Below are 24,410 nucleotides of genomic sequence, written 5' to 3' on the forward strand. Positions count from 1 at the left end.
CGTTGCATTTCTGACCCGCAGTCAGCATTTAGTGTTTTTCCCTCCTCATAACTGTGCAAAGTCCCCAGAAAGATGGAAGAAAATGGCAATACAAAATTACATCTGCAAATTGTTTATTTTCTTACTACAAGTATACAAAACTGGACAGACAAATCTATGAAAATGGATCGTATTTACAGAAACGAGAGTTGAAAGGTGGAGAGGGGGCGGACAGGCATGCTGTGCTGGTTTCAGAAATCAGGGAAGAGACGAAGACCGTCACGCCGAGGACTCGACAGAAGCCGACTGCGTGGCAGGCTAGAGAAAATAAAAAAAAAAGAAGGAACAAGATGGCATTAAATTAAATCAGGTTCAACATTAAACAACCAGCAAGTATTCAGGGGTGCGTTCGATTTACACAACCATTCCTGGAGTCTCCAGACAATTGAGATTTGAACAGTTTGAAGGGTACATTTTGCCTTTGGGGCTGCTGTAAACATACACACAAGAATATCCCATAAACCAATGTAGAGTCAATCATTTTTTTCCCCGTAAAGTCTGACCACTTCAAGATTTCCTTCAACCACAGCAACAGCTGATGGTGCACACAGTAATGTGCTCTGCAATTGGACAAATCCTGCCAACATGTACGTCATTCTGAAGCCAAGGCTTGAGTCACCTGCTTTTCTGGAGCGTCGGTGGAGGTAGAATAACAATAGTCTCTCAAACATCCAACGAAATAAGAGTCTCTTCAAATGAACATTTATGCATTTTCCATTATCACAATGAGACTTCAGAATGTACCTTCTGATCTCCAGCACATCCTTACAGATGAAGATGTGACCAGAAACCACATGCAACTACGTGGCCATCCTGCAGCATCACGGCACAACCTCCTTCCACAGGGGCTCGTGAATACATAAGTAAGGAGATAAGCCTATCACTCGCCTCCTTTGATTTCCCCTCCTGCACTCCATTGCCGTTGCTGGCACTGGAGTCCCCGCTGCCATTAACTGTGGCTTCCTGTTTCGCTTGTTTAGCATCAGTGTCCTTTACTGGGCTCTCCTCTTCTGGTTTCCTCTGTGTAGAAACATAAAACCAGGACAAGAGGGGATGAAGAGAAGACTGAAGGCTGCTGAACATGACTCATCGATTGCAAACAACCTTTCAAGTTGATATTTATATATAAAAAAAAAAAAAGGAAGCAACTGAAACCAAAATTTGAAATCGGGAGTGTCAAGATCACACCGATAATTTGAATGAGTCATGCACACAAGTCAGCTCGAATCAAGAATCTCCATTTCTACCGTTGCACCCAACCAAAACGCAATCAGCTACACACATGCACATACAGCAACCACAGATGAATAGCAGAGAGCACAACACACAAACGGCATTTGAAGAAAAGCCATAATGAGCTCCTACAACCGCAGCAGGCAAGCGCGCAGACCTCAACACAAAGCAGGCAGAACATGGCCAGCTTCAGTGTACAGGGGATTATAGTTCCTGTAACAGACTCGACTGTGAAGGTTTATTCCTTCAATTAAATGGCTGGCTTCTGCTCAGTGAAAAACTGGACCTGGGTGGAAAAACAAAACAACAACAACAACAACAACACACACTAAGTAAACCAGCATCCCTCACCTTTTTCCTGACGAGGTGAGAGATGTTCGAGACCGATTTGGAAGACGAGACGCTGTCCGATGTTTTGACTGGAAGCTGGAATAAAGTTTTGTTTGTTTGCTGTTGGATTCATTCGTTTCACACCGTTTTTCATATCCATTGGCCACTTGACCCCACAAGGTGCCCTTACCTGGCTGGTTGTTGCAAATGCTGCAGTTGATGTTGATGTTGATGATGATGATGATGATGATGACGGGCCACCGTTTTCACTTAGGAATGCCGATGACGTTGAGGCACCGCCCTGCAAGAGGTTAGCCAGGGTTGCATTATCTCCTAGTAGACTTTTTGATGATCTCCAAAACACAGTGTGCAAAAACACACATCCAAATTGACAAACGAATGGTTTTAAAATAAAAAAAAATAAATACAAATTTGCAGATGTTTCCGTCCCGTGCACCCACCAGTGTCTGCTGGATGGCCTGCGAGGCAGCGCTGGCTGTTCTCTGGCTTTCCTTGGCATCCTCCACTTTTTCCCTGATATCAGGCAGAAGCAGCTTCAGCTCCTCCATCTCATTTTTCTCTGCTGCTGCCCCGTCGATCGCCTCCTGCAGCATGACTACACGCAGGAAACACCAGATGAAGATATGAAATTCATTGCGCGGAAGAGTAATGAGAATGAAGAGCCCCGGCGACAAACGATTTGTTCTCCGTTAGAAAATGACTCGCGTGCAGAAGGTCTGAAAAAGTTGGACCCGGACAGGAAGCAAAGTCGTCTCACCCAGTCGGGTCTCGATGACTTTTATGGAGCTGTTGTAGTGCTGGATGGCCTGACGGTACTGATCCATGTAGCAAAGCGTCGTAGCGACGTGGTAGTGGGTCTCGGCCAGCAGACGACTGTGGGGAGGCAAGTGCTTCAGCTGCAGGGTCAGACACTCCTGGAAGTCTTCCAGCGCCTGCGGATAGTTACCTGGGAACGAGAACGCAGCGCGGTCAGATGTGAACGGTGGCGAACCGGAGACAAGTCCAGCCTGAAACTTCAGCCTCCTGCACGAGAGCAACATACCCGATTCGGCGCTGACTTCCCCGAGTTTCAGGTAAGCCTGAGCGGCCATCAGCTGGTCATCTTTGCTTTCCTGTCTGCAGAAGTGAACCGGAAAACTAAATTATGAGGCGACTTTCAGCGACCGCAAAACCGTCTGTACGGTGTCAGCTGTTCAGTAAAAACACACCAACTAAACCGTCTTGATTTTACCATCAACGTCATCATGTGATGTTGCCCGCACCTTTTGTAAATGACTTTCGCCACCTCGAGCATCTCCCACGCCAACTGCAAATTCCCAACTTCCTCCTCTTCCTGAAAGGTGGCAAAGTTGTGTCAAAAAGCAAAATATTTTCAAATCATATTCCAGACTTTTATAATGGCAACGCACCTTCTCTTGTCCATTTTTCCCTCCATCCTCGTCCTCGTCGTCGTCGTCGTCGTCGTCGTCATCGTCGTCGTCATCTGTGAAGGCAAACAGGAGGAGAATGTACACCGGGTCAGAATCATGTGTGACTAAAGTAAAAACTGAAGTCACATGTGCTTAACTAAAAAAAATAAGTAAAAATGACAAACGATTCCCCCAAAGTGCCTTTTCAACTTGCGCGAGTGTTTTTCAGCCTTCACCTTTCGAATAATCAAGAACTATTAAGCATGAGCTGAACCCATCCGCACCGACAGTGCCCTGCAGCCACGGATCTACCACCCTCTGGCTTCTCTTCGTCGTGCTCATCCTCTGGGTTGGAGTCCTCGGCCGTTCCTTCCTCTGGCTTTGCCTCGGTCACCTTGACCTTCTGCTCTTCTAACCCTCCATCAATCTTCCCTGTCAACTTTCTTTTCCGGAGGACCCTCCTCTCGCACCGTTCGCAGGAGCAGCCGGGCTCCTCTCAGCCCCGTTCGCGTCAGGTTCCTCCAGTGAACTCTTCTTCTTTTCCACGTTCCCGGTGCATTTGACTGGGGACTTCACCTCCCCCCTTTTCCTTTTTCACCTCAGCGTTGCACTTTGCATCCTCAGCCTTTTCCTCCTCTGCCATCGCATCATAGACCTGCTTTCGCAGCTCGTCTCTCGTTTTATCGGCACCAGAGTGGCACATTAAAATTGATCTCCGGTTGTTATCGGTTGAAAAAAAATTAAAATACCAAGATGCTATACGATACATCAATTGGAGATCCAGTTATATTTCAGACTTGCGATATCTTTGACTTGACCCGACCTTCCAATGCGAAAGAGGTCACACTCTGTCCTAAACGGGAATCATTGTCTTTGTATTGAATTAAAATCCGAGACGTTAACCATTACCCACGTTAAAATAATCGTATGTCGCTTTAAAAATCAGGTTGACACTTTGAAATCCTGAAATACTAAATGTACTGACCGTTAAGGTTGTTGGCACTCTCAGTGTTTGAGTTGCTGGGCTGCTGCTGCTCCTCCTCTTCAGATTCTTCTGGGACTCCGTCCAGGGCGTTACCGAGCACACTGTTCTCCATCCTAACCAGAAGCAGAGGACCATCGCGTTATACAAAAGCCAACAACAGGGGCTGCTTACGAGGGAACAAAACAAAGCCTCGTCAGAAAACAGGCAACGTAAATTGAGAGCTGGAGGGGAAAAAAACAACAACAACAAAAAAACATCAGAGTAATTATACTGATGCCACATTAATAATCTCAGTATCTCACAATAGCGCCATATCATACAGAAGTGTAACATGAGCAACGTCAGTCAACAAACCTGGCAAGCTCCAGCAGGGATTTCCCACACAGGAAGAAGGCCTCGCCACACTCGTCTGCGGTGTCGCCATACTTTTCAGCCCTGGCCAGGACGGCAACACAAGTTCGGTTAGGTTTAAAAATGATATTCTCACACACACACACACACACACCGAAACCAAAAATAATAAATAAATCACAACTAACAGAATTTCAGTTTGCATTTCAGACAAGCTGCCAAATCTTATCTTTCACTTTCACGTTGTAACTGACTCACAGCATGCCGCAGGCGTCCTGGAAGACACCGACGGCAGAAACAACATCTCCCATCACCAGGTGCCTGTTCCCTGTACCGATCAGCTTCTTTGCCTCCTCCATGACGTCAGCTGAGCTGCAAGGACAAATACACCAGTTACACTCCAGTTGACGATCAGTAACTTGACAGATGCAGAAGAGTTGTTGTTTTGTTTTGTTTTTTTTCTACAACGCGACGTGAACTCACCAGTCTGCTGCCGCTGCCGCTGCCGATGAGCAAGGCTTCTCCTCCGCACTGCGAGAGTTCAAACGGGAGTTCAGTTCGCAACAAATTCAACTCACCCGACCTGATTCTGAAGCACAACAAGCGGTCGCTAAACTTAACTGGTTTGTTTTTGTTTTTTTTTTTTTTTTTTTTTTACTGGCGACTCGACACGTTTTGAGTGTTGACGTCACGCTACGTCAGCTGCGCCTTTATTATTGTTAGCATCGCGAGTTTGTTAGCCGACTAGCTCACCACCGAGACGCGTTTTGCGAGCTACCCGCGATCAACCATCTGATTTATTTTACGGCGGGTGTCAACGGCTTTACTTATACACGAGTAACGTACACTACAACCCCCCTCCCCATCCCCTCTCCCCTCCGCTCTCCTCTACTTGCCACGAAAGGTTTGCCAACCGCGTTAAGCAGCTAAAGGCTATTAGCGACTCTTACCTCCCGGAGCTCGACGCTTCCTCTGGCATTTCTTCAGAAGGACAAGGGGAGACGATGGCGAGAGACGACCCTCCACCCCTAACCCCCAACAACAACAACAACAACAACAACAAAAATAAAATAAAAACAAACCCCGGCGGTGCGCTGTACAGTGAACGGGACACAGAGTCTTTGTTGGCGCGCTAAAAGAGTGAAAAGAAGGGCTCGCTATTTCCGGTTAACTTGGAACGCGGGAGATTTGGAGTTAAAGGAGCCGCAGCAAGTATCGGTGGTGCGTTTCAGGACCGTGGGAAAAAAAAAAAAAAAAGCAGGCGGTTCAAAAGGTCCGTGACCAAGTGTGCTTGTATTATCGGTGTACTATTACACCGAGGAGTTAACAAGACGATATGTCCACATCTTCGGCAACCACCGCTGGCTATTTTTTTTTTTTTTGGACCAAATCATAATCCTTCATAAACGCAACATGTCACTTTTACTTCAGTTCACTGTGTTGGAACCTTTTAAGAAGAAATGTATGATACGATGACGTCAGGCCTCGTTGGCGCAGTAGGCAGCGCGTCAGTCTCATAATCTGAAGGTCGTGAGTTCGAGCCTCACACGGGGCACGTGTTTTTCATTATATTTTCACTTTTCTGCATTGTTTTACGCAGATACGCCTATTTGTTGCGTCATTAGCATGGGTCGTATAAAAAAAAGTGAACGTATCTTCCAGCTTTACAGGTTCTTAATGCCAACACCGGTTAACCAACAATCTTGCTTGCAATAACAGTCAACCCTTCCATATATCGTTAACTATTTGGTCAATGCACGTTGCATACACCTAATCTTAGTTTAATCAGGCTACTTGGTTTTAGTAATTATGAGAAAAATATGTTTTTCTCAAACTGATAACAAAAACTATTAAGATAAGCATGTCTTATGCGCATTCACTTTTTGCTCCTCATCTATTATCATGCAATTTATCATAGTTTTTCCCAAATTAAATGAACCACCAATGTTTGTGAAATACCCAGGGGTCGATTCAAAACCCGTTTTGTTGTTCTGAAAGTATTTCCAAGATTCTCCTACTGACCTGGATGTAGTAAATAGGGAATAATTTTTCTCGCATGGAATTTATATCTGAGACCCAAGTTGAAATGATCTGTCTTTATTACAAATCTGATAATGTTCCTCTACTCAGGCGCCACTTTGAATATCTGTAATACTTATGGTACTGACCATCAAGGTTGTTGGCACTCTCACTGTTTAAGGTGCTGGACTGGTCCTCTTTCTCTGATTCTTCTGGTACTCTCCCTCCAGGGCATTATCAGGGATACTCTTCTCCATCCTAAACCAAAACACAAAAGACCAACATAATAATCAAAATAAAAAGATGTACTGGATAACAGGGCCATGTTGCAATTTGCCTGAGGACAGCACAGAAAAAATACCATAGAAAATCATAATGAAGTAACGGCACGTAAATTACCTCAGTGTCAGTCTTAAACTAGCACCATCCGGTTGATAAGTCACAGTTGAGCAATATAGTGAAAGAAATCAGGCAAAGTTGCCTCCTGGGAGGGGAAAAAAATCCAACGTCTAACGTGCATCATTCTCATAATTGGAAGGTCGTGAGTCTGAGCCTGACACGGGGTATGTGTTTGTCACTCTAACAACAACAACAAAAAAAAGTATAAATAAATTACAAACGACCAAAGTAATATAAACAGTCTGGCAGAGTTGCCTCTTGTGACGAAAAAAAAAAATCCGGGTAATTTTGGTGACATCAGAGCCTCGTTGGCGCAGTAGGCAGCGCGTCAGTCTCATAATCTGAAGGTCGTGAGTTCGAGCCTCACACGGGGCACGTGTTTTTCACTAAGAACAATTTGTGACTAAATTATACACAACAACAACAAAAAATATTATAACGTCTGCTATGACGGAAAATATTTGGGCTATTTCTTATGAAGCGCATTCATGATACCTTTACCTCACAGTACACGCGCTGATTGGCATCACACACACATCTTGGTAAATTGCTGGTAGCAGACGGAGACATTGATTGACTGTCACTACCGAGAATCACCTCGATTCTCAAGTGGCATGACGAGAAATAGACGAAATCTTTTCCGTCATAGTCGACGTTGGAATAATTTTGGTTTTGGTTTCGTCGTCCATAATTCATTCACATAAATTGTTTAGATTGAAAAACACGTGCCCCGTGTGAGGCTCGAACTCACGACCTTCAGATTATGAGACTGACGCGCTGCCTACTGCGCCAACGAGGCTCTGACGTCAGTAAAATTACCCGGTTTTTATTTTTTCCATCAGGAGGAAACTCTGCCAGAATACTTGTATTATTTTAGTCGTTTGTAATTTATTCATAAAAATATTTGTGTTAGCGACAAACATGAAAAAACATGAAAAAAAAACAAACAAAAAACTTGCATATATTCCAAGTTAATTACTAAATGCAACGTCTAATTCGCCCACTTGGTACAAATAATGTCGAAGAATATTGTCTTCTTCGTCTTAACCGTTAAGGAAAGGCATTAAGATGCGCACATGTTTGTATGAGCACACCGTTGCGTCAGTTCAGCCATGTTAAATGAACCAGCAGGGTTTGTAAAATACCCAGAAGTTGTTTCAAAACACTTACCCTTGTTCTGGAAGTATTTCCGGACTCCTTAAAGTCTCTTTGACCAAAGACTGAATGACTTTTAGGATTGTTTTAACCTCTATCCTCTTTTTTTCTTCTTCTTCTTCTTCTGCCGCAGGGCATCCTCCTGGTTGTGGAAAAAGAGAAACTTCATGAAGGACAACTGCAACCTAATAGTCTACATTTACCTCACAAACTGGGGTTACAACTGCAGCTGAAGTTAGTTGATTAAAGCCATAAAGTCGCTATAATCACGCAGTGCAGAACACTGCAGCGACTTTAATCCGAGGCTGATGGCAATCATGTTTGACCTGAAGTGCTCAGCAGGTGGCGCCCTTCTTCCACTTTTAAACCGTATTATTGTTTTTTCCTTTTGAGTCCGCCTCACTCACAGCAGTAAGTCAGGTTTTTATGGATCTTATTTACCGAAGCATCTGTTGGGCACTATGCCTCAAAGTCAACAGTAAAACAACCATATGGCTTATTACCCCACAACTCGGTGAATTGCCAGCGATTATGTCCAGTTATTCTCATTTTGAGTTGCGCGCGTAATGTGCGTAATGTGGCCACGCGGGGCAGTTTGAGGCAGTTTAAGTCGAGGCATAAAATAAAACGGCACGGTGGCTATCTTGGAAGTATTTTGAGTGCACATGTCAATTAAGTAGCTGAGGTGAAGTGAGAGAGGGAGTCGGGAGAGGGAGGAGGGCGCTGAGGCTGACGGAGGGCTGCACACACACACACACACACACACACACACACGTCTCACTGACTGCACATGAAGTTCTCAGTCACACTGCACGGTGGGACTTTTTTTTTATTTTTATTTTTTTAAGGAATTCACATTAACCGTCCAAACTTTTCTATCCCCCGACTGACATGTCGCGATGTTCCGTGCACCTTTACAAAACGTGGACTTGTTTCGGGTAATTTTGTTGCACTTTGTTGTTTTCCTGCCGGGGACTGGCTGCAGATCAGCCGATGCAGACAGCTGTCATGAGGTGAAGACAGCCTACATGATGCGCCAAATAGGCCCGGTGGAACTGGTGCCAGACAGACCGGGAACAGGTCAGTCAGTCAGCCTACTCTCAATGTTACAGCCTATGTTATATAATAGAATGGAAATTCCTCTGGAGACTTCAAAAGGAATACGCGGAGGTTAAACGTAGCCGAACTAAGCACAATGACTGAAGCACAGATCTTGAGCATAATGTGAGTTAGTCGAACTTTGATCATTTTTATTTGGTGCTACTTTTAACTTCTACTTTCAAAGACAGATATTGTACTCCTTACTTTGCAGTTTGAAAAAAAAAAAACATAACGAGCTGCAGTGGTTTGAATGAAACTACAGAGCAGTATGTGAAAAGTGGTTAAAATTTGCTTCAAACTTTTTTTTCTTTTTGTATATTTACGCATGTGCAATCATAACCCAAAGATGTACAATGTTGATGTTAAACTGATAGGTCCATCCTGCTGCATAATGCCTGCTTTTTGACGCTTTAAGTGCATTTCAACTCTTGTAAGATTAATATTAGATATGTGTAGCTTAATGTCTCTCTTTTTCTCTGATATTTCATACTTAAAACATTGCTCTCACTTTGTGGCACACACACACACACACACGCAGGTTTTAGACCAGCAGCTTTGTGCATGCGGGACTGAATTCCAAGGGTCATCATCTCTGCACTGGGCGAGAGGCTATTTCTGTTGAAAACCAACCAAAATAATCTGAGACACTTATATAGATCTCCTGAAAAGCATCCTTGGCTACAAGTCGCGGCTTTAATCATGCGCTTTTCTAAATGTAAATGCCCGTTTGAGATTGTGTTAGGGCTCGAGAGTCTCTTTTCACTTTGTCGCTGTGTTGCAAGTGTGTATCCTCCTCGGAACCGCCGAGTGGGAGATCATCCTTCAGACCAAAACTGCACCCAAAAAGGAAAACGGAGAGATGTGATCCTTATGAGGAAGTGAAGTGGATGGTGGAGATCTTAGCTGAAGCTTTATCTTCTTCCAACCTTTCAAGCTCTCCTCGTGTTAATTATTTCTAAAAAATGCACAAGGTTTGTGTTGATCTAATATAACCAGCAGACACAAGAAAGTCTTTGTCAGACATCATTAAATAACAATTACCTCATTCTACTACAAAGTCGGTAGCCTGAAGTAACCAAATAAGGCTTTGTGATATTCCTGTTATTACCGCACTGGCTGCCACTGTGTCTTAGCTGAAGCTTTATCTTCTTCCAACCTTTCAAGCTCTCCTTGTGTTAATTATATATAAAAAATGCACACGATTTGTGTTAATGACACAAGAAAGAAAGAAGCAGACACAAGAAAGTCTTTGTTAGACATCATTAAATAACAATAACTATATTACCTCATTCTACTACAAAGTCGGTAGCCTGAAGTAACCAAATAAGGTTTTGTGATATTCCTGTTATTACGGCACTGGCTGCCACTGTGTCTTGTGCTTGTGATTGCGAACAGATAGTGGATAGTATACTGAAATGACCTTAGCAAGTTTCTGGCAGAGATGTCTGCTAATTATTGATAATTTACCACAGCAGAACCTATGCACAATCTTTGCACAACATGTCTGCACAACAGAGGCTCTTGTTCTGGCACTCAGTGATCTGATGTGGCCATGAATGAATTAGCTCGAGGAGGATGAAAGTTGGCCGTTCTCTTCTTGACAAAGACAGCCACACATCTACGCACAATTTATTGGATGAAGGCACCACCAGTTGGGATGTCACTGGGCTCTGCCTTCATGATTTAAACTTAAAAAAATAAGGGGCTTCCTCTGGAAATGTTTTCAAAAGTTGCCTGAAAACATCCACTGGAAGTATCTTTATCTAACTTCTTTTTGAGAATAGCAGGTTTTTGAAATTCGTTTTTTTTTTTTTTTTTTTTTAACATGATATCCACTTACTGGGAAACTTGTGAAGGTTTCAGCCTGGACAACCCCCTTTTATGATGCCTGTGATTGAAATTCCACACTTACATTGGGTAAACAGTGGAGCATATCTCCATGACAACTCATCTGTTGATGAAGGCTGTGAAGTGCAGCTGATTTTCCAGCAAGTAGACCTTTTAATGAGATTCTTTTTTCTTTTTTTTTTTTTAGCAACATAGGGTAATGCATATTTTTGAGACAAGAACAAAGGCCACCCAGTTTTCTGAATCATGCTGACTCAATTAGTTTTTAAGTGGTTCTTACCAGACTTAAATCTGGTGACTGAAAATGAGCGGGTGAGATGAAAGTCTGTGCAGCTTCCCCGTGTGTGAAATGCAACATACCATCACCAGTAAATAGCGACTATCCCAGTCATGTACTCCATGTCAGTCAGTGCTAATATGAATAGCATAAAGTCTGACACAGGTCTGGTGTGTGTGTGTGTGTGTGTGTGTGTGTGTGTGTGTGTGTGTGTGTGTGTGTGTGTGTGTGTGTGTGTGTGTGTGTGTGTGTGTGTGTGTGTGTGTGTGTCACATAACTGAACAGTCCACTCCTCTCATCTCTCTCTCCCCCTTGATCTCAGTCAGCTGCTTGACAGCTTAGCTTACAGTAGTCTACCAAAGTCAGGCCGCACACGCACACACACACACACACACACACACACACACACACACACACACACACACACACACACACACACACACACACACACTTCAAGACACTGATGTGTGTGGGGTGAGGTGTCGCCCACTGAGCATGTCATCGTGTCAGCTCCCAAAAGGCTCATTGTACAATGAATTTGTGAGGTCCTAAAGTTTTCTGCACTCCACGCTTTTAGATTACAGATCCTTAAATGGATTAACTAATTAACAAGAAGGACTCTTATTGGTTAGTTGGTGGTAAAATGTAGGAATAGCTGTAACTGTAGGATTAATGTGAAAAGTCAAGAGTGAAAAGTATTTTTTTGTATCAACCAAACAACTTATGATATTTCACATTTATCAGACATCTCATTATTTATGTCATTAATAAGAATAATTTATCAGCTACCTCCTCCGTCTTTCAGATGAGGGTCTCCGAGTGTGTGTCCGCTCCGGGCCCAGCTGCTGCACCAGTAAGATGGAGGACAGCTACATGGCGGCTGTCCGCAGTGAGACGCAGCAGAAGATGCGATCTTACAGCTTCGAGCTCAAGTACCTGATCGCTGGACACACTAAGGCCTACCAAGGTAACGCTACAAGGCAGGGGTGTACATATGACAATACTGGACATACATTCGTTCATTTTTATTTGTATTCAAAGTGTCATCAACCTTTTTTAAGTAAAAATGCTCCAAAGTATTTTATTTCAGTATGTAATTTTTTTGTAAATATTAACGGGGCTTTTGGCCTGTTTGTGTAGACACAACTTTGGGCTCCGGGAAATTGCAATAGAACTTTTTAAATATTAAATAATATTACAAATTTAAATATGTCTTTACATTTCGTGGAAAAAAAAAACGGAAGAAAAACTATTGCAAAATAAATCAACAGTGAAAATGGACATGATGAATATGTTTTCTCTGCGATTCATCACTGACCAGCACGAATAATGTCAAGACTCTAAATCAAAGTGACTTTAAAAGCAGCAGTGATTTCGGTGTTTTAACCGCTCTGTCAAGAGCCTGTGGCCCCTCTGTCATTCTCACTTTGTGTGTTCATCATGAAATAGCTAGTTTGTGTCAGGACGGCGGTGTTGAAGCCAGTTTATTTTGTGAGGCGCCACGGTGGCTCGCCAAACAAACAACTGATGTTCGATTGAGTCTTTGAGAGAGCAAACTCTCAGAGGGAGCAGCGGAAAACTTTGTTACAACTCTCCGCTCTCTTTCTCCGTCTGTCTGTCTCTGTCGCTGCGATAATCGGGTTTTGTTCTTGACCAATGAGAGAGAGCGAGGGACGAAGAATGTTTACATTCAGTACGTATCCGCAGCAAAGTGTTGTTGCTGTGGGCGACAGCCGGTCTCTAACGGGCTGCTCTGAATGGAAGGAAGAATACTGTGCTTGTCCACTTGTCCCTCAACGCTATTCACCAGTCGGTGTGAGCATGTGTGTGAGTGTGTGTGTGTGTGTGTGTGTGTGTGTGTGTGTGTGTGTGTGTGTGTGTGTGTGTGTGTGTGTGCGCTAATGCAGAGTGGAGATTATGAGAATGGTAGAGTTGATGAAACCCAGCAGACAGACACGGCAAACATGTACCCCTCTGTTTTCTTTTTTTTTTTTTTTTTTCCGGTCTCTCTATCTCTCCCCTCCGCCACATCTGAATACGTCCAGGCTCGGTTTCAGCTGCTATTTATGCCCGACGGACGGCTAAACCATCCATGGGTAAAATTAATGCCAAACACCCGTACACAAAGGAGGGCTGAACAAGGCCGAAACCGCGGCGGGGAAGACGAGACGAGTTTAGAATTTGCGGTGAGATTCAGTTCATCCAAATAACAAAAAACTCATTTCACATGCAGATAGTTTAATATGCTTGTGATAGATATCATTCTGAGAAAACACTGCAGCCATCATTCTTTGGCAGAATAAGGAGATAAGTAATGTTAAAGCCTTAGTTAGGTTGGGCATAACTGTTTTGATCTGACAGTGTATTTATCATGGTGGAAATGATAAAAAAACAGATTTAGTACACCTGCTACTTCAATATATCTATATGTACCATTTATATGCTTACGGTTCAGGTGCCGGCGGGTCTTTTCAGACATTCCTTTTTAAAGTTATTCCTTTTTTTTTTAACAGTGTCCCGGATGCTCAGGATACCTCACAGTCAACCGTTTTCAGTGGAGCTGTATCTTTTGTTTTATGTTACAAAAGCTGGACAAATAAAACCAAAACATGGGAAAATGAAGGAAATGTACCTTTTTGGTAATGTGGGTGAAGCAACCTTTTAATTAGTTAAATTAATTTTGCAGGACAGCAGTGTTCCTCAACAGCTGAGCTGAGTCTCAAAGGATCCCCTCTCCTAAGCGCAGTGATTATAACCCACTGGAGAAACTGAGACATGCCCAGAGCGCTTGTAGTCAGGGCTCTATTTACACCCAGTGGATTACTTTGGTGTGTGTGTGTGTGTGTGTGTGTGTGTGTGTGTGTGTGTGTGTGTGTGTGTGTGTGTGTGTGTGTGTGTGTGTGTGTGTGTGTGTGTGTGTGTGTGTGTGTGTGTGTGTGTGTTTCTCCTGGCACTGTGAGACCCTCGTGCCCTCTCGTTCACGTCGCAGCTGTCATCCAATCACAGAGGGTAAAGAGCTCATCACATGACACCATGTGAGTGGACTCTGCCGTGTCACTCGATGCCGTCTGTATTTGAGTTGTCATTGCCAGGACGCGGGTATATGCAAACACATAAAAGTGAGACGTTCGCACTCGGTGCTTCAGTCTGAAGAGCTCTGCCGCCGCCGCTGCTCAGCCTCCTCATCCTCGAGTATGTGAGCTTTTTAATACCGAGTCAACGCAAATGTTGCTGCTGCTTTCGGCACTGATGTCCTGAATTAGTACTTTTGTGAGTTATTCATTATAGTCCCTCATAAATTGCTGTCATTTGGAGAGTCAGGTGGCTGCAGCTGTGATGGGGAGATACAAAGCAGTTAGGACATGAACCCCCCCCCCCCCACACACACACACACACACACACACACACACACACACACACACACACACACACACACACACACACACACACACACACACACACACACACACACACACACACACACTGATTGACAGAATGACTTGATGAAAGTCATAGGTAGATAGGTTTCTCTCACTGCCTCTCTTTCTGACAGTTGCCTGTGTGTGTGTGTGTGTGTGTGTGTGTGTGTGTGTGTGTGTGTGTGTGTGTGTGTGTGTGTGTGTGTGTGTGTGTGTGTGTGTGTGTGTGTGTGTGTGTGTGTGTGTGTGTGTGTGTGTGTGTGTGTGTGCGTGTACGTGTCAGGATGCCTTCAGACTGACATCACCCGTTTTACTTGGTAACTTTCAAACATAGAGATACACACTCCGTCACGCACAGCGGGCGTACAGCCTCAGTGAAGGGGAGGCTGCAGTCCACTTTATTAGACCGTGTCTGACATAGGAAGCAGAGTGGATCATGAGATCGGGCCTCTCATTATCACCTGACTATAGATAAGAGGGTAGTGAAAACGAGCTCGGGGATGAATTAAGTTGGAGCTATTCTGGCTCGTATGCAGCAGGATGAAGTCAGTCCAAGGTCGACTGGACAGAGACTGTGTTACAAGAAAATCTAATAAATGCACAGATATGGAAATACCACATCTGTTGGGGGCAGTTTAAAAATTGAAACAGTTGAACATGGAGTTACTGTGTGTAAGTTACTGTACATAACACACTGTGCATGTATGTACTTTATTGTGTGCCTAAGATATGTCAACAACCTCCACGGGCATGGACTATATTACATTATAATGTCACTGGGAGACGGCTCAAAGATAATGCAATGTTAACTTGACTGTTGATTATTTTTTTTGCTATATTCATGATAAACTAATAGCTCTGTTTATGTGTATTTGCAGTAGGGCAGCCTCCGTTTTCTCTGATTATAGCCTAGAAACACTGTTCACATTAAGGTCTTCTGAGTCACCAATCAGCGACCAGTGTGGTTAAGTGCGATGACGCTAAAGTCGAGCAATTTTTTTTTTTTCTAAAGGCAGTTTCAGCTATGGATGATTTTTGGCCAGTTTTGGCGCATATCGATTGGTTATAGGCTGCTCCAATAGTTTCAAAATTAACCCGAGGTTTAAACCCAGTAGGATTCAACGACTGCAAATAAATGAAAAGACAGATGGGTTCAGTGTGGAGGTTGAATTACATGGAGGATCAGCTCTGAGTGGTGACAGACAGGATGACAGATGAGATCTGGCAGGAGTATCCGTGGACGATGATGTTCGCCGATGGTATTATAATCTGAGTAAGAGAATGGAGCAGGTTAAGGACAGCCGGGAGAGGTCGAGGGATTGCTCAGGCACAGAGGGAAAAGATGAGGCAGCTGGTTGGGAAGATCAACATTTTCCACAGACGTAATTTTAGTCATGTAGAGTTTTTCTTCATAATTTACATAATAGCCTACAATATATTAGCGTAAAATCCAACGAAAAAAATGAAATTTCCATTGCCATTTCTGTCAACGTCAGCAAAAACACGTCACAACTCAAGAAAACTTATAGAAAATTTCGAGTTACGACGTCGTGAATACCACGAGGGGACCGTTCATGTGGACTCTTCTTGTGTACACGGTAAATACAATTCAATTTGAACGCAGCATACATCCACCTGAGAAAGACCTTCCCCTGTTGATAAAGAGGCCATGAGTGACACCATACATGGTTTGGAGGTGCTGACTGAAGACTAAAGAAACTTTGCTAATGACGTTTTATTGTCATGACTAGATACCTAGATGTTTGTCACACGTGCACAAGGTGTAGAGACAATAAAATTGCTGTCTCTCTGTCTTCTCTCGTTGCAGAGACCTTCGAGTCGCTTGTGTCCTTTACATCTAATCTGACCAGCACCCTGTTTGATAGCGCCTACTCCACGCTGGCATCCGACTGTCGCCCCCTTGTGTACGAGCTGTTCAGCGACATCAGCCGCCACCTCTCCGGTGACTCTAATTCCTCCTTGGACAACGCCGTGCGTCGGTTTTACAACGACCTCTTCCCACTGGTCTACCGCCGCCTGCTTAACCCTGGGATTGGCCACATGTCAACCCAGTCCCATTACTCCCTTTCCACCAGTCACGACGACTGCCTGCGGATGACACGGCAGGACGTCAGCCCATTCGGACTCCATCCGAGACTCCTCGTCGGCAGCTTGTCCCGCGCGCTCGGACCTGGTCGAGCGCTGAGCCGACTGCTGAGACTGGCTGGAGAGGTCGTGAACGCGACCGAGAAGGCGGCGTTATCCAGAGAATGTGGGCGGAGCTTAGTGAGGATGCAGTACTGTTCCCACTGCAGAGGGCTGACACTGATACGGCCCTGTACTGGACTGTGTGTTAACGTTATGAGAGGATGTCTGGTAAGCCTTTGAATGTTTGTGCATCTACTGTTGTTATTGTAAGTGGGGCGGCTGACCATACTTATTTTAGGGAGCAAAACAATCCCGACATCAACACATATTCTTTCTATATTTATTTACCCCATGCATCTTTTTCTGCGTTATGTTCTGTAAAAAAAATTATTATATTGGCCAACATATACGCCGATACCGATTTGTTGTGTTTTAAGCCAACATTGTTCAGGCTCTAGTTGTTATTTATGAGCAGGATAACATTCTTTAAAACCATTATTGTTTTGTAGTAACATTCTTAGAAAGTTTCTTGAATGTTATTCTACCAGTAAGAAGAACTTGCTGCTGAAAACATTCCTAAAACATGACTTCACGTCTCGCTGGATTTTATCTTGTTGTTTTACTCTAAACAGAAATAGAGAAAAAAAAAAAAAGATTTCTTTTTTTGGTGTCCGTGTCGACTAGAAAGGCTCTACCGAATAATTAAAGCGTGTAAATTCCAACTTAACCGCAACATATAATTGATAATAAATTAGAATTAATAAGCGACCATTTGTGCTGCTGTTAGGATCATTTTTTCGCTTGTTGCTTGCTTCATTGTTAATGCTAACTTGGGAAAATCACCCACTTGAAAGTTAATTTTTTTTAAATCTAATTTTACAAGAAAACAAACAAGCTTAATTCCTAAAATGTTTAAATGAACTTGATGCTTCCAAAGTAAAACAAAATTTGAGATGTTGCAATAATGTTTTTGCTCTTTTAAATTACTTGTAATCTATCAAATTCAGGAATTTAGACATTTCCGAGCCTCATCCATTGTTATTCCTTTCTTTCCTTTGTGTGTGTGTGTGTGTGTGTGTGTGTGTGTGTGTGTGTGTGTGTGTGTGTGTGTGTGTGTGTGTGTGTGTGTGTGCTTTGAAGCAGACACTGTTTGAGATGCAGGGAACGCTTCAGAGTATTTGTCTCCCTCTGTCTAGGGCGAGGCAACCAGTAAATTTGTAGTAATGGTTCCATCTCTCACACTGCTGAATCATTCACAGCATTTCCTTACCAGTGAATCATTCCCACATTCAGTTTTAGACCGACTAATAACAGGAGCCGTGCCAAGAGAGCTGGCGGTGTCTTCCATGCGTCTTACTGGGCTGCTTCGAAATTTGCTGGACAGCTTCAGCAGCGCCCACAATAGACAGACTTCTTTATAGCACAGAACTGGAAGATGGCACTGTTCATCCCGCTTGAGACTTTCTTGGAAGCAAAGAAAAACAACTTCCAACATGTTTACCCTCCTCGGTGAAGAGGAGGGAAGAAAAACCAATACAGCGAAGCCAAGCGGATGCAGAGGAGGCAACTTGGTTTATGGGAAATGCGGTCCTGTCAGGAGATGGAAAGTGCCAGTTATCTCAATCTCTGGCTCATTTCCTTCCATCTATTTGTTTTTCCGTTTATACCAAGGTTATCAGTTTGTCACTGATAGATTGATTTTGAAGTGTATCTAAATCAAAGCCAATTTACCAACTTTTGGCAAACTTTTCTCATATAACATAAAAACTAGTCTATATTTTCCCACTACATTTTTTTATGTTTTATTTTTATTTTTTTAAATTTCCTCATTTCTATCACTTCTGCACGCTTTTATTTATTCTCCTTGCTTTGTCACGTTTCTGTATTTTCTTATTTTCCTGTCTGTGTTCCAGGTGGGTGTATCTGAGCTGGGTGCCCCCTGGGGGAGTTTGGTGGTGCTGCTCCAACGGCTAGCAGCTACTTTAGCAACCAGCAGCAACCACAACAGCATGGAGTTGGCTCTGTTAGCGGTCCGAAACCATGTTAATGATGCCATACTGCACGCTCAGCTGCATGGGCCACGCATCACAGCCACAGTAAGTAAAAGGGATGATGGGATAGGATGGTTTTCTTTCATACTGTCCAGACATGAATCTTGTTTGTTTATGGAAATTCCACTGGAAAAGTTTCAAACATGTAATCATACCCTTATTGAAATGCAAACACTAAAGAGCCCACAACTAAATGAGGGCCAGCAGCAGATCACGAAAACATTCCTGCTCATATGCTCCCATAATAAAGTCATTTGAATTTTGGACACAGAGCGAGGAAGGCCGTGGGTTTCTTTCAGCCTGGCAGTTGGATCTTCTTACAAAAGCCGTGTACCTAGATGGGCTAAAAACAGCCTCATTCTTCTGAGAATCTGGGGTTCCCCTCAGTCTGTGTGCGCGCCCGAGAGTGTGTCTATGTGAGAATACAGATCCAGTACCAGACAAAGACTGTGGTTGGCGGGACAACCGATACCCAGAATGCAACTTGGTTCTGAGTGATGAGAAAGTTTCTGTGGCTAATCTGTGGACAAACAGACGACACACAAACACATGCATGCATGCACACACTGTTGGAGGAGGAAATAGAGTAGCCGTCCAACTTTGAGAGAACATTGTGGACTTAGTAGAGTAGATTCCTGAGAGGTAAACAAACACACACAAGCATAATTGCACCGCTAATTGTGGCTAATAAGAAAATACCACTTCATTAAATATTTGTTCAAGCTTCTTATTCATGAGACTCATCATCAAAGGCCAACCACAAACCACTCAATGCTGAGCTATTTTCCATATTTGAAGCTGGAAGATGATTGCACTATGAACTGCAAGACAGCAGTCTTTTCTGTAAACAAGAAAGAAGTGTTCAGGAACGTGTTGAAATATAACTAACACCATGATAAGTAAATGTTACAGGGCCTGTCTTCTGTGTTTTAACTGTCATAACAAACAATAAACTGCCAGTTATAAAAGGCAGAGGGCACAGGACATGCCTGCTCACAATCTGAGTTAGTTGTTCAGACTCTAATAGTGAAAATATTTCATCGATAAATGAATTGAACATTTGGCTCCCGACTCTCTGAGCGATAATTCAACCTTGACTGAACGCATCGGAAAAAAAGATCCAACATAAGAGCCACTATGTCGTGTATAAAAAATATCCACTTTCAATCCATCCCATTACAAATGTGTTCAAATGAACACATTTGGAACATGACAGCCATGACGGGTACTTGAACAGTTCTTGATACACAAAGCACATGACTTTGTATTTCTCTGAAAATCTTCCACATCATCACCCTTTCCAAAAAGAAAAAGAGAAAGAAATTAGGATGCTAACTTGTCTTCCATCGCAGGTGGAGAAGGTGTGCGGTGCCCAGGCAGCTGGTGCCGTGATGACGAGTGCAAAGCCCACCACCTCGCGTACTACGACGCATGCGACTTCAGTAACCTCGGAGAGGTCATCTGTGACTCCGCCTCCCTCAGTTGGTCCAGCTGCTCGTCGGCGCTTGCAGCTGCAATCACGTCGGTGAGTTACATACGTCTGTTGAAACCATAAATAAAAAGGGACATCGTCTCCAAGTCTGAAAAGTGAAGCCAATGCAGATGTGCCTTAAAGTGTAATACTGCTGAGTGCCACTAGGGGCTGGCTCCAAAATACCTCTGGCTCCAAGATAGATTAGATATTTCCACCACTCGCTCCTCCCTGGCTCGTCCAGGTATGGTCACTTCAGGCTCCAAAAAACCAAGATGGTGATGGCCAAAATGCCAGACTGGATGCTTCACAAACCAATGAGTGGCCTGCTAATGGTTGAAATGCTTGTTAGAAGTTCTTGTTGGAGATATATTTATTTGAGGCAGGTTAGGGAAGCCCGAGTAGAGTTTCTCTTTACATTTGACCTTCAGTCGTCGCAGAAAAAAAAACAAGTGACCCATATTTGCTGTGTGTGTGTGTGTGTGTGTGTGTGTGTGTGTGTGTGTGTGTGTGTGTGTGTGTGTGTGTGTGTGTGTGTGTGTGTGTGCATGTGTGTTTGTCTTTAGTTCCTTCCCTCTTAAAGGATCAAGAGGAGACAAAAGTCGAAGCCTGAAAAAACTGTCAAGGTAATTATTTTTGTTGTCAGTGAGTAAATTGTAAGATGCAATACTATGAAGAAGTGACAGACATATTATTGTGGTTATATTTTTGGGACTACTGATTTTCCTCTTGCATCCATTGTGTAGTCTTGAAAGGGAAAAAAACTGGTTTATATGGTTGTCACATTCCAATGAATCAGTGTGAACTGTTGCTCTGTTGCTGTATTTGCATTTTAATAAGCCAATCACTTCATTACTTAATGTCATTCCTCCCAAAGGAGATAGCAATTTATTAAAGGTTGGACTTTGAGAAAAATAAAACCTGAGATCAGACAACTCAATTAATGAATACTTTCATATCAGATTTTCATTAAGAAGTCATCATCAAAAGTGCTTTGAGTCTTTTCCTTCCTTTTGTTGGTTTCAGTAACTCTTTTAGAAGGGATTACACTGGGAATTGGACATGTCAAGTAAAAGCATATGGTACATCGCTCCTTCTGACAACAACTCCAGCATTCAGCTGTGCACATCTCTCTCTCTCTCTCTCTCTCAGGGAGTTTGAGGGCTCTATCCAGCGGTACCAGTGGTTCTTCTCAGAGCTGCCAGAGATGCTGTGTGAAAGTGAGATGGAAGTGGAGCAGCACACATGCTGGAACGGCCAAGATGTTGTAGAGAGGTCTGTACGTGTTGCTTTATATTAGTTTGTAGCCAAAGATTTTTAGAGCATGGATTTACCAAACACCCGACATGTAGAGCAGTCGTTCCCGGCACACGCTCCGGTTTCTGGGATTTAATTTCTTTAAAAAAAAAAAAAAAAGGTGGAGAATGTTTTTCAGTGACAGTGATTAGTTTCCCTAATAGTTGAGATCCAGTTTGTGTTTGTACAGAAAAAAAAAAACATATCATTTTTACAGTTCGAATACCGCTCTTAACTAAACGTGTGAAAGAGGGAAGGAAATGAAGAGAGACGGAAATTATGTTAAAAATACCTGAAGTTTGTGTTCCAAAGTTTTGTCGGCTCTTGAGTGTGATCTGCGGGGTGAGTCAGTCCTCAGAGCCAGTCTGGATCTCACGACCGTTAAAAGCTACAGATCCAGTTCATTGTTCATTTGTCACTCAGCGGCTGGAGTGCTGCTCATCAGTATTGCTACATTATGCTGAAGCAATACTGACGATGCAGAAGGAGCTGTATTTGTTCCACATTATTGTCGCGTCTCCCCATAGTCCAGCAGGTGCGAGACCGATATGTCCTTTTGGATTTTACATGGATTCATCTGTGTTCTATTACTCTAAGGGCTTTCCTGATATAAACATGAAATGAGTTCTTCAAAAGTTCCCCTTCTATTCAATGTGTTTGTATTTTTTTTTTTATATATATATTTCTGAAACAAGACTTTGTGAGCATAACATACAAGGAATGAGAGCTTCCTGGGAGTCATCCATGTCTGTAAAATGTAATCTGATGGCAGCATCACAACCAGTTGAACTATGATGCCAGCTGACAAACTGCAGTGACAAAAGGCTCTTCACATTGAAAAATACAATTTTTAGTCAGTTTTTTTTTTTTTAGGTTTGAAGAAATGGATAAAAGTGCAGCACACGAGTGTGTGTGTGCGCTTGTGCGTGTGTGTGTGCATGTGCGTGTGTGTGTGTGTGCTTGTGTGTGTGTGTGTGTGTGTGTGTGTGTGTGTGTGTGTGTGTGTGTGTGTGTGTGTGTGTGTGTGTGTGTGTGTGTGTGTGTGTGTGTGTGTGTGTGTGTGTGCGTGTGTCCTTATACTTGCCAGGGCAGGGGGGTGACAGGGTGGCGAAGGTTAGAGAGTTCGTTTCCAGAGTCTTTCTCATGGTGATTACATTGGCAGCTTAAACTGGTAACAAGACAAATGGGCACACACACACGCACACGCACACACACACGCATGGACCAACACACGCACGCTCATTGCGTGCACACAGGCGCACTCTTATACACGTAACAACACGCACCGTGCAATTCACACAGAATATGGGATGATGGTGCTCATCTGACATCTCACACACACACACACACACACACACACACACACACACACACACACACACACACACACACACACACACACACACACACACACACACACACACACACACACACACACACACACACACACACACACAAAACGTTATGCCCATTCTATCCATCTCAGTGGGGAAGCAGTTGCTGTGATGGAGGATTTTTTTTTTTGAACGGTCTATCAGCCATTTGAAACAGGCCATGTAGCCTCGCAAGGACATCTTACACAAACACAAACACACACTTTGCTTTGACACCATCAGCGCCGCATGAAGGCCACTGAACCTCGTATTTAATGGGTCTATCAATGCGTTGCCTCTGCTGACATTTTATGAATCCTGGAGCAGGTGCCCCTCTAAATATGTGCTTCAGTTCAAGAGGATAAATTCTGGAATAGAAATGTTTCATCATGTTTACAGTCACAAGCAAAATACAATTATTATGATTGTTATTATTATCATTATTATTATTATTATGTATTTAAGAAATGTGGATAAGACCACAAATATTTTAATTTAGTGAAATCATTTCCATCCCATAACGCGGCTAATATACAGTTAAACAGTATGATGTATTCCATTAAAGCAGGCATTAGGATTTCTTAAAAAATATAATCATAATTGACTCAATGTTAAATAATCCTTGTGAACACAGGATGGCTGTTTATGCTAATCAGTTGTGATTGCAGTTTTTACAAACTACTCCAATGAATATTTCTTTCTGCTGTAGTTTTGCTGAGACATCAGGTAGTCTGATGTGCCGGAGAAGTTTCTAAAAAACTAGCATCGTGTTTTCTGTATGGAAGTCGCGTCCTCTGTTTCCAGGCAGTCGATCTGCTGTTTTAACAGTTTCTGATTGTCGTGGTTTCTGAAGTTTGAATCTCAGTTCTTAAAGTTGGTTTCTGGGATTTGCATAGCTTCACAGTGACACTGAAGATGCTGACTAAACAGTCTAACACAATATCCTCTCGTTCTTCATTCAAGAAACATCCATGTTGGGAAACTCAGAAAACTAATTTCCCTCCCACTTCAACCCAAACTAGAAAATCCCTCTTTTCTTTATAATTTTGTCTGTGACGGGTCCGAAATCAAATATTTAGTTTTTTTTTTTTTTATGGGGTGGAGTTTTCCTCTGAGGGCTAGAAGAGATGTCGCCCTTGGCCTGTGTTGGAGTGCAGCCAGTCTGTGCCTCTCTGACCTCTTTACATCTTCTTCTCTCTTTCGTCCATCCATCCACCCATTCATTCATTAATTCAGCCGTCCATTCATCTCTCCATCCTTCTATTCAGACCTCCATTCATCTCCTCCGCCCTCTGACCCACTTCACTTACAAATGTCTGTGTTGCCGAGAGTGTGTGTGTATGCGAGGGAAAGAGAGGAAGGCGGTAAATGATGAGAAAGTCTGCGAGTGGATGATGGAGGAGCGCAGAGCAGATTATAGGCTTTTTTTTCTTCTGGGTTATAAGCTGGCATGACAATGATGACGGTTACACCGCTGTCGAGGGA

General features: G+C 43.2%; 2 protein-coding genes and 3 non-coding genes across 9 annotated transcripts in view; 3 read left to right on the top strand and 2 right to left on the bottom strand.

Annotated features, from left to right (window-relative positions):
• Positions 1–96: 96 nt before the first annotated feature.
• On the bottom strand, positions 97–5,540 carry LOC138624491 (histone-binding protein N1/N2-like). 3 transcript variants are annotated; one of them, XM_069704729.1, is made up of 14 exons: positions 5,319–5,540; positions 4,852–4,899; positions 4,627–4,740; positions 4,372–4,452; positions 4,025–4,130; positions 3,033–3,101; positions 2,886–2,956; positions 2,666–2,739; positions 2,381–2,569; positions 2,064–2,218; positions 1,793–1,903; positions 1,624–1,698; positions 928–1,059; positions 97–297 (listed from the first exon to the last, which is right to left on the bottom strand). In XM_069704729.1, the coding sequence occupies exons 1-14, from the start codon at positions 5,345–5,347 to the stop codon at positions 259–261; spliced, it is 1,293 nt and encodes a 430-aa protein (XP_069560830.1). In that variant the 5' UTR covers positions 5,348–5,540; the 3' UTR covers positions 97–258. The 3 variants fall into 3 exon arrangements, with proteins under 3 accessions (XP_069560830.1, XP_069560829.1, XP_069560831.1); XM_069704728.1 differs by having other exon boundaries at positions 3,033–3,106; positions 4,018–4,130; XM_069704730.1 differs by lacking the exon at positions 928–1,059 and having other exon boundaries at positions 3,033–3,106; positions 4,018–4,130.
• Positions 5,541–5,850: 310 nt separating this feature from the next.
• trnam-cau (transfer RNA methionine (anticodon CAU)) lies at positions 5,851–5,923 on the top strand. The gene has a single exon. It is a non-coding gene; the product is annotated as a tRNA-Met (tRNA).
• A 1,165-nt stretch (positions 5,924–7,088) lies between these two features.
• On the top strand, positions 7,089–7,161 carry trnam-cau (transfer RNA methionine (anticodon CAU)). Its single transcript has one exon. It is a non-coding gene; the product is annotated as a tRNA-Met (tRNA).
• Positions 7,162–7,512: 351 nt separating this feature from the next.
• trnam-cau (transfer RNA methionine (anticodon CAU)) lies at positions 7,513–7,585 on the bottom strand. Its single transcript has one exon. It is a non-coding gene; the product is annotated as a tRNA-Met (tRNA).
• Positions 7,586–8,653: 1,068 nt separating this feature from the next.
• LOC138624498 (glypican-5-like) overlaps positions 8,654–24,410 on the top strand; it is a 50,966-nt gene continuing 35,209 nt past the window's right edge. For 2 of the 3 annotated variants that reach the window (XM_069704755.1, XM_069704756.1), the window contains exons 1-7: positions 8,654–9,021; positions 11,973–12,134; positions 16,415–16,962; positions 18,648–18,830; positions 20,138–20,310; positions 20,823–20,882; positions 21,409–21,531. In XM_069704755.1, the coding sequence (XP_069560856.1) occupies positions 8,841–9,021; positions 11,973–12,134; positions 16,415–16,962; positions 18,648–18,830; positions 20,138–20,310; positions 20,823–20,882; positions 21,409–21,531 (1,430 nt within the window). In that variant the 5' untranslated portion in view covers positions 8,654–8,840. Of the gene's footprint in view, positions 9,022–9,101; positions 9,166–11,972; positions 12,135–16,414; positions 16,963–18,647; positions 18,831–20,137; positions 20,311–20,822; positions 20,883–21,408; positions 21,532–24,410 lie in introns of those variants that run through there. The other variant, XM_069704757.1, reaches the window with a different exon arrangement.

Source organism: Brachyistius frenatus, unplaced genomic scaffold (assembly GCF_029030835.1).
Source record: "Brachyistius frenatus isolate BFR_SWC_R1_liver_20210118 unplaced genomic scaffold, ASM2903083v1 Contig_52, whole genome shotgun sequence".
NCBI lineage: Eukaryota > Metazoa > Chordata > Actinopteri > Embiotocidae > Brachyistius > Brachyistius frenatus.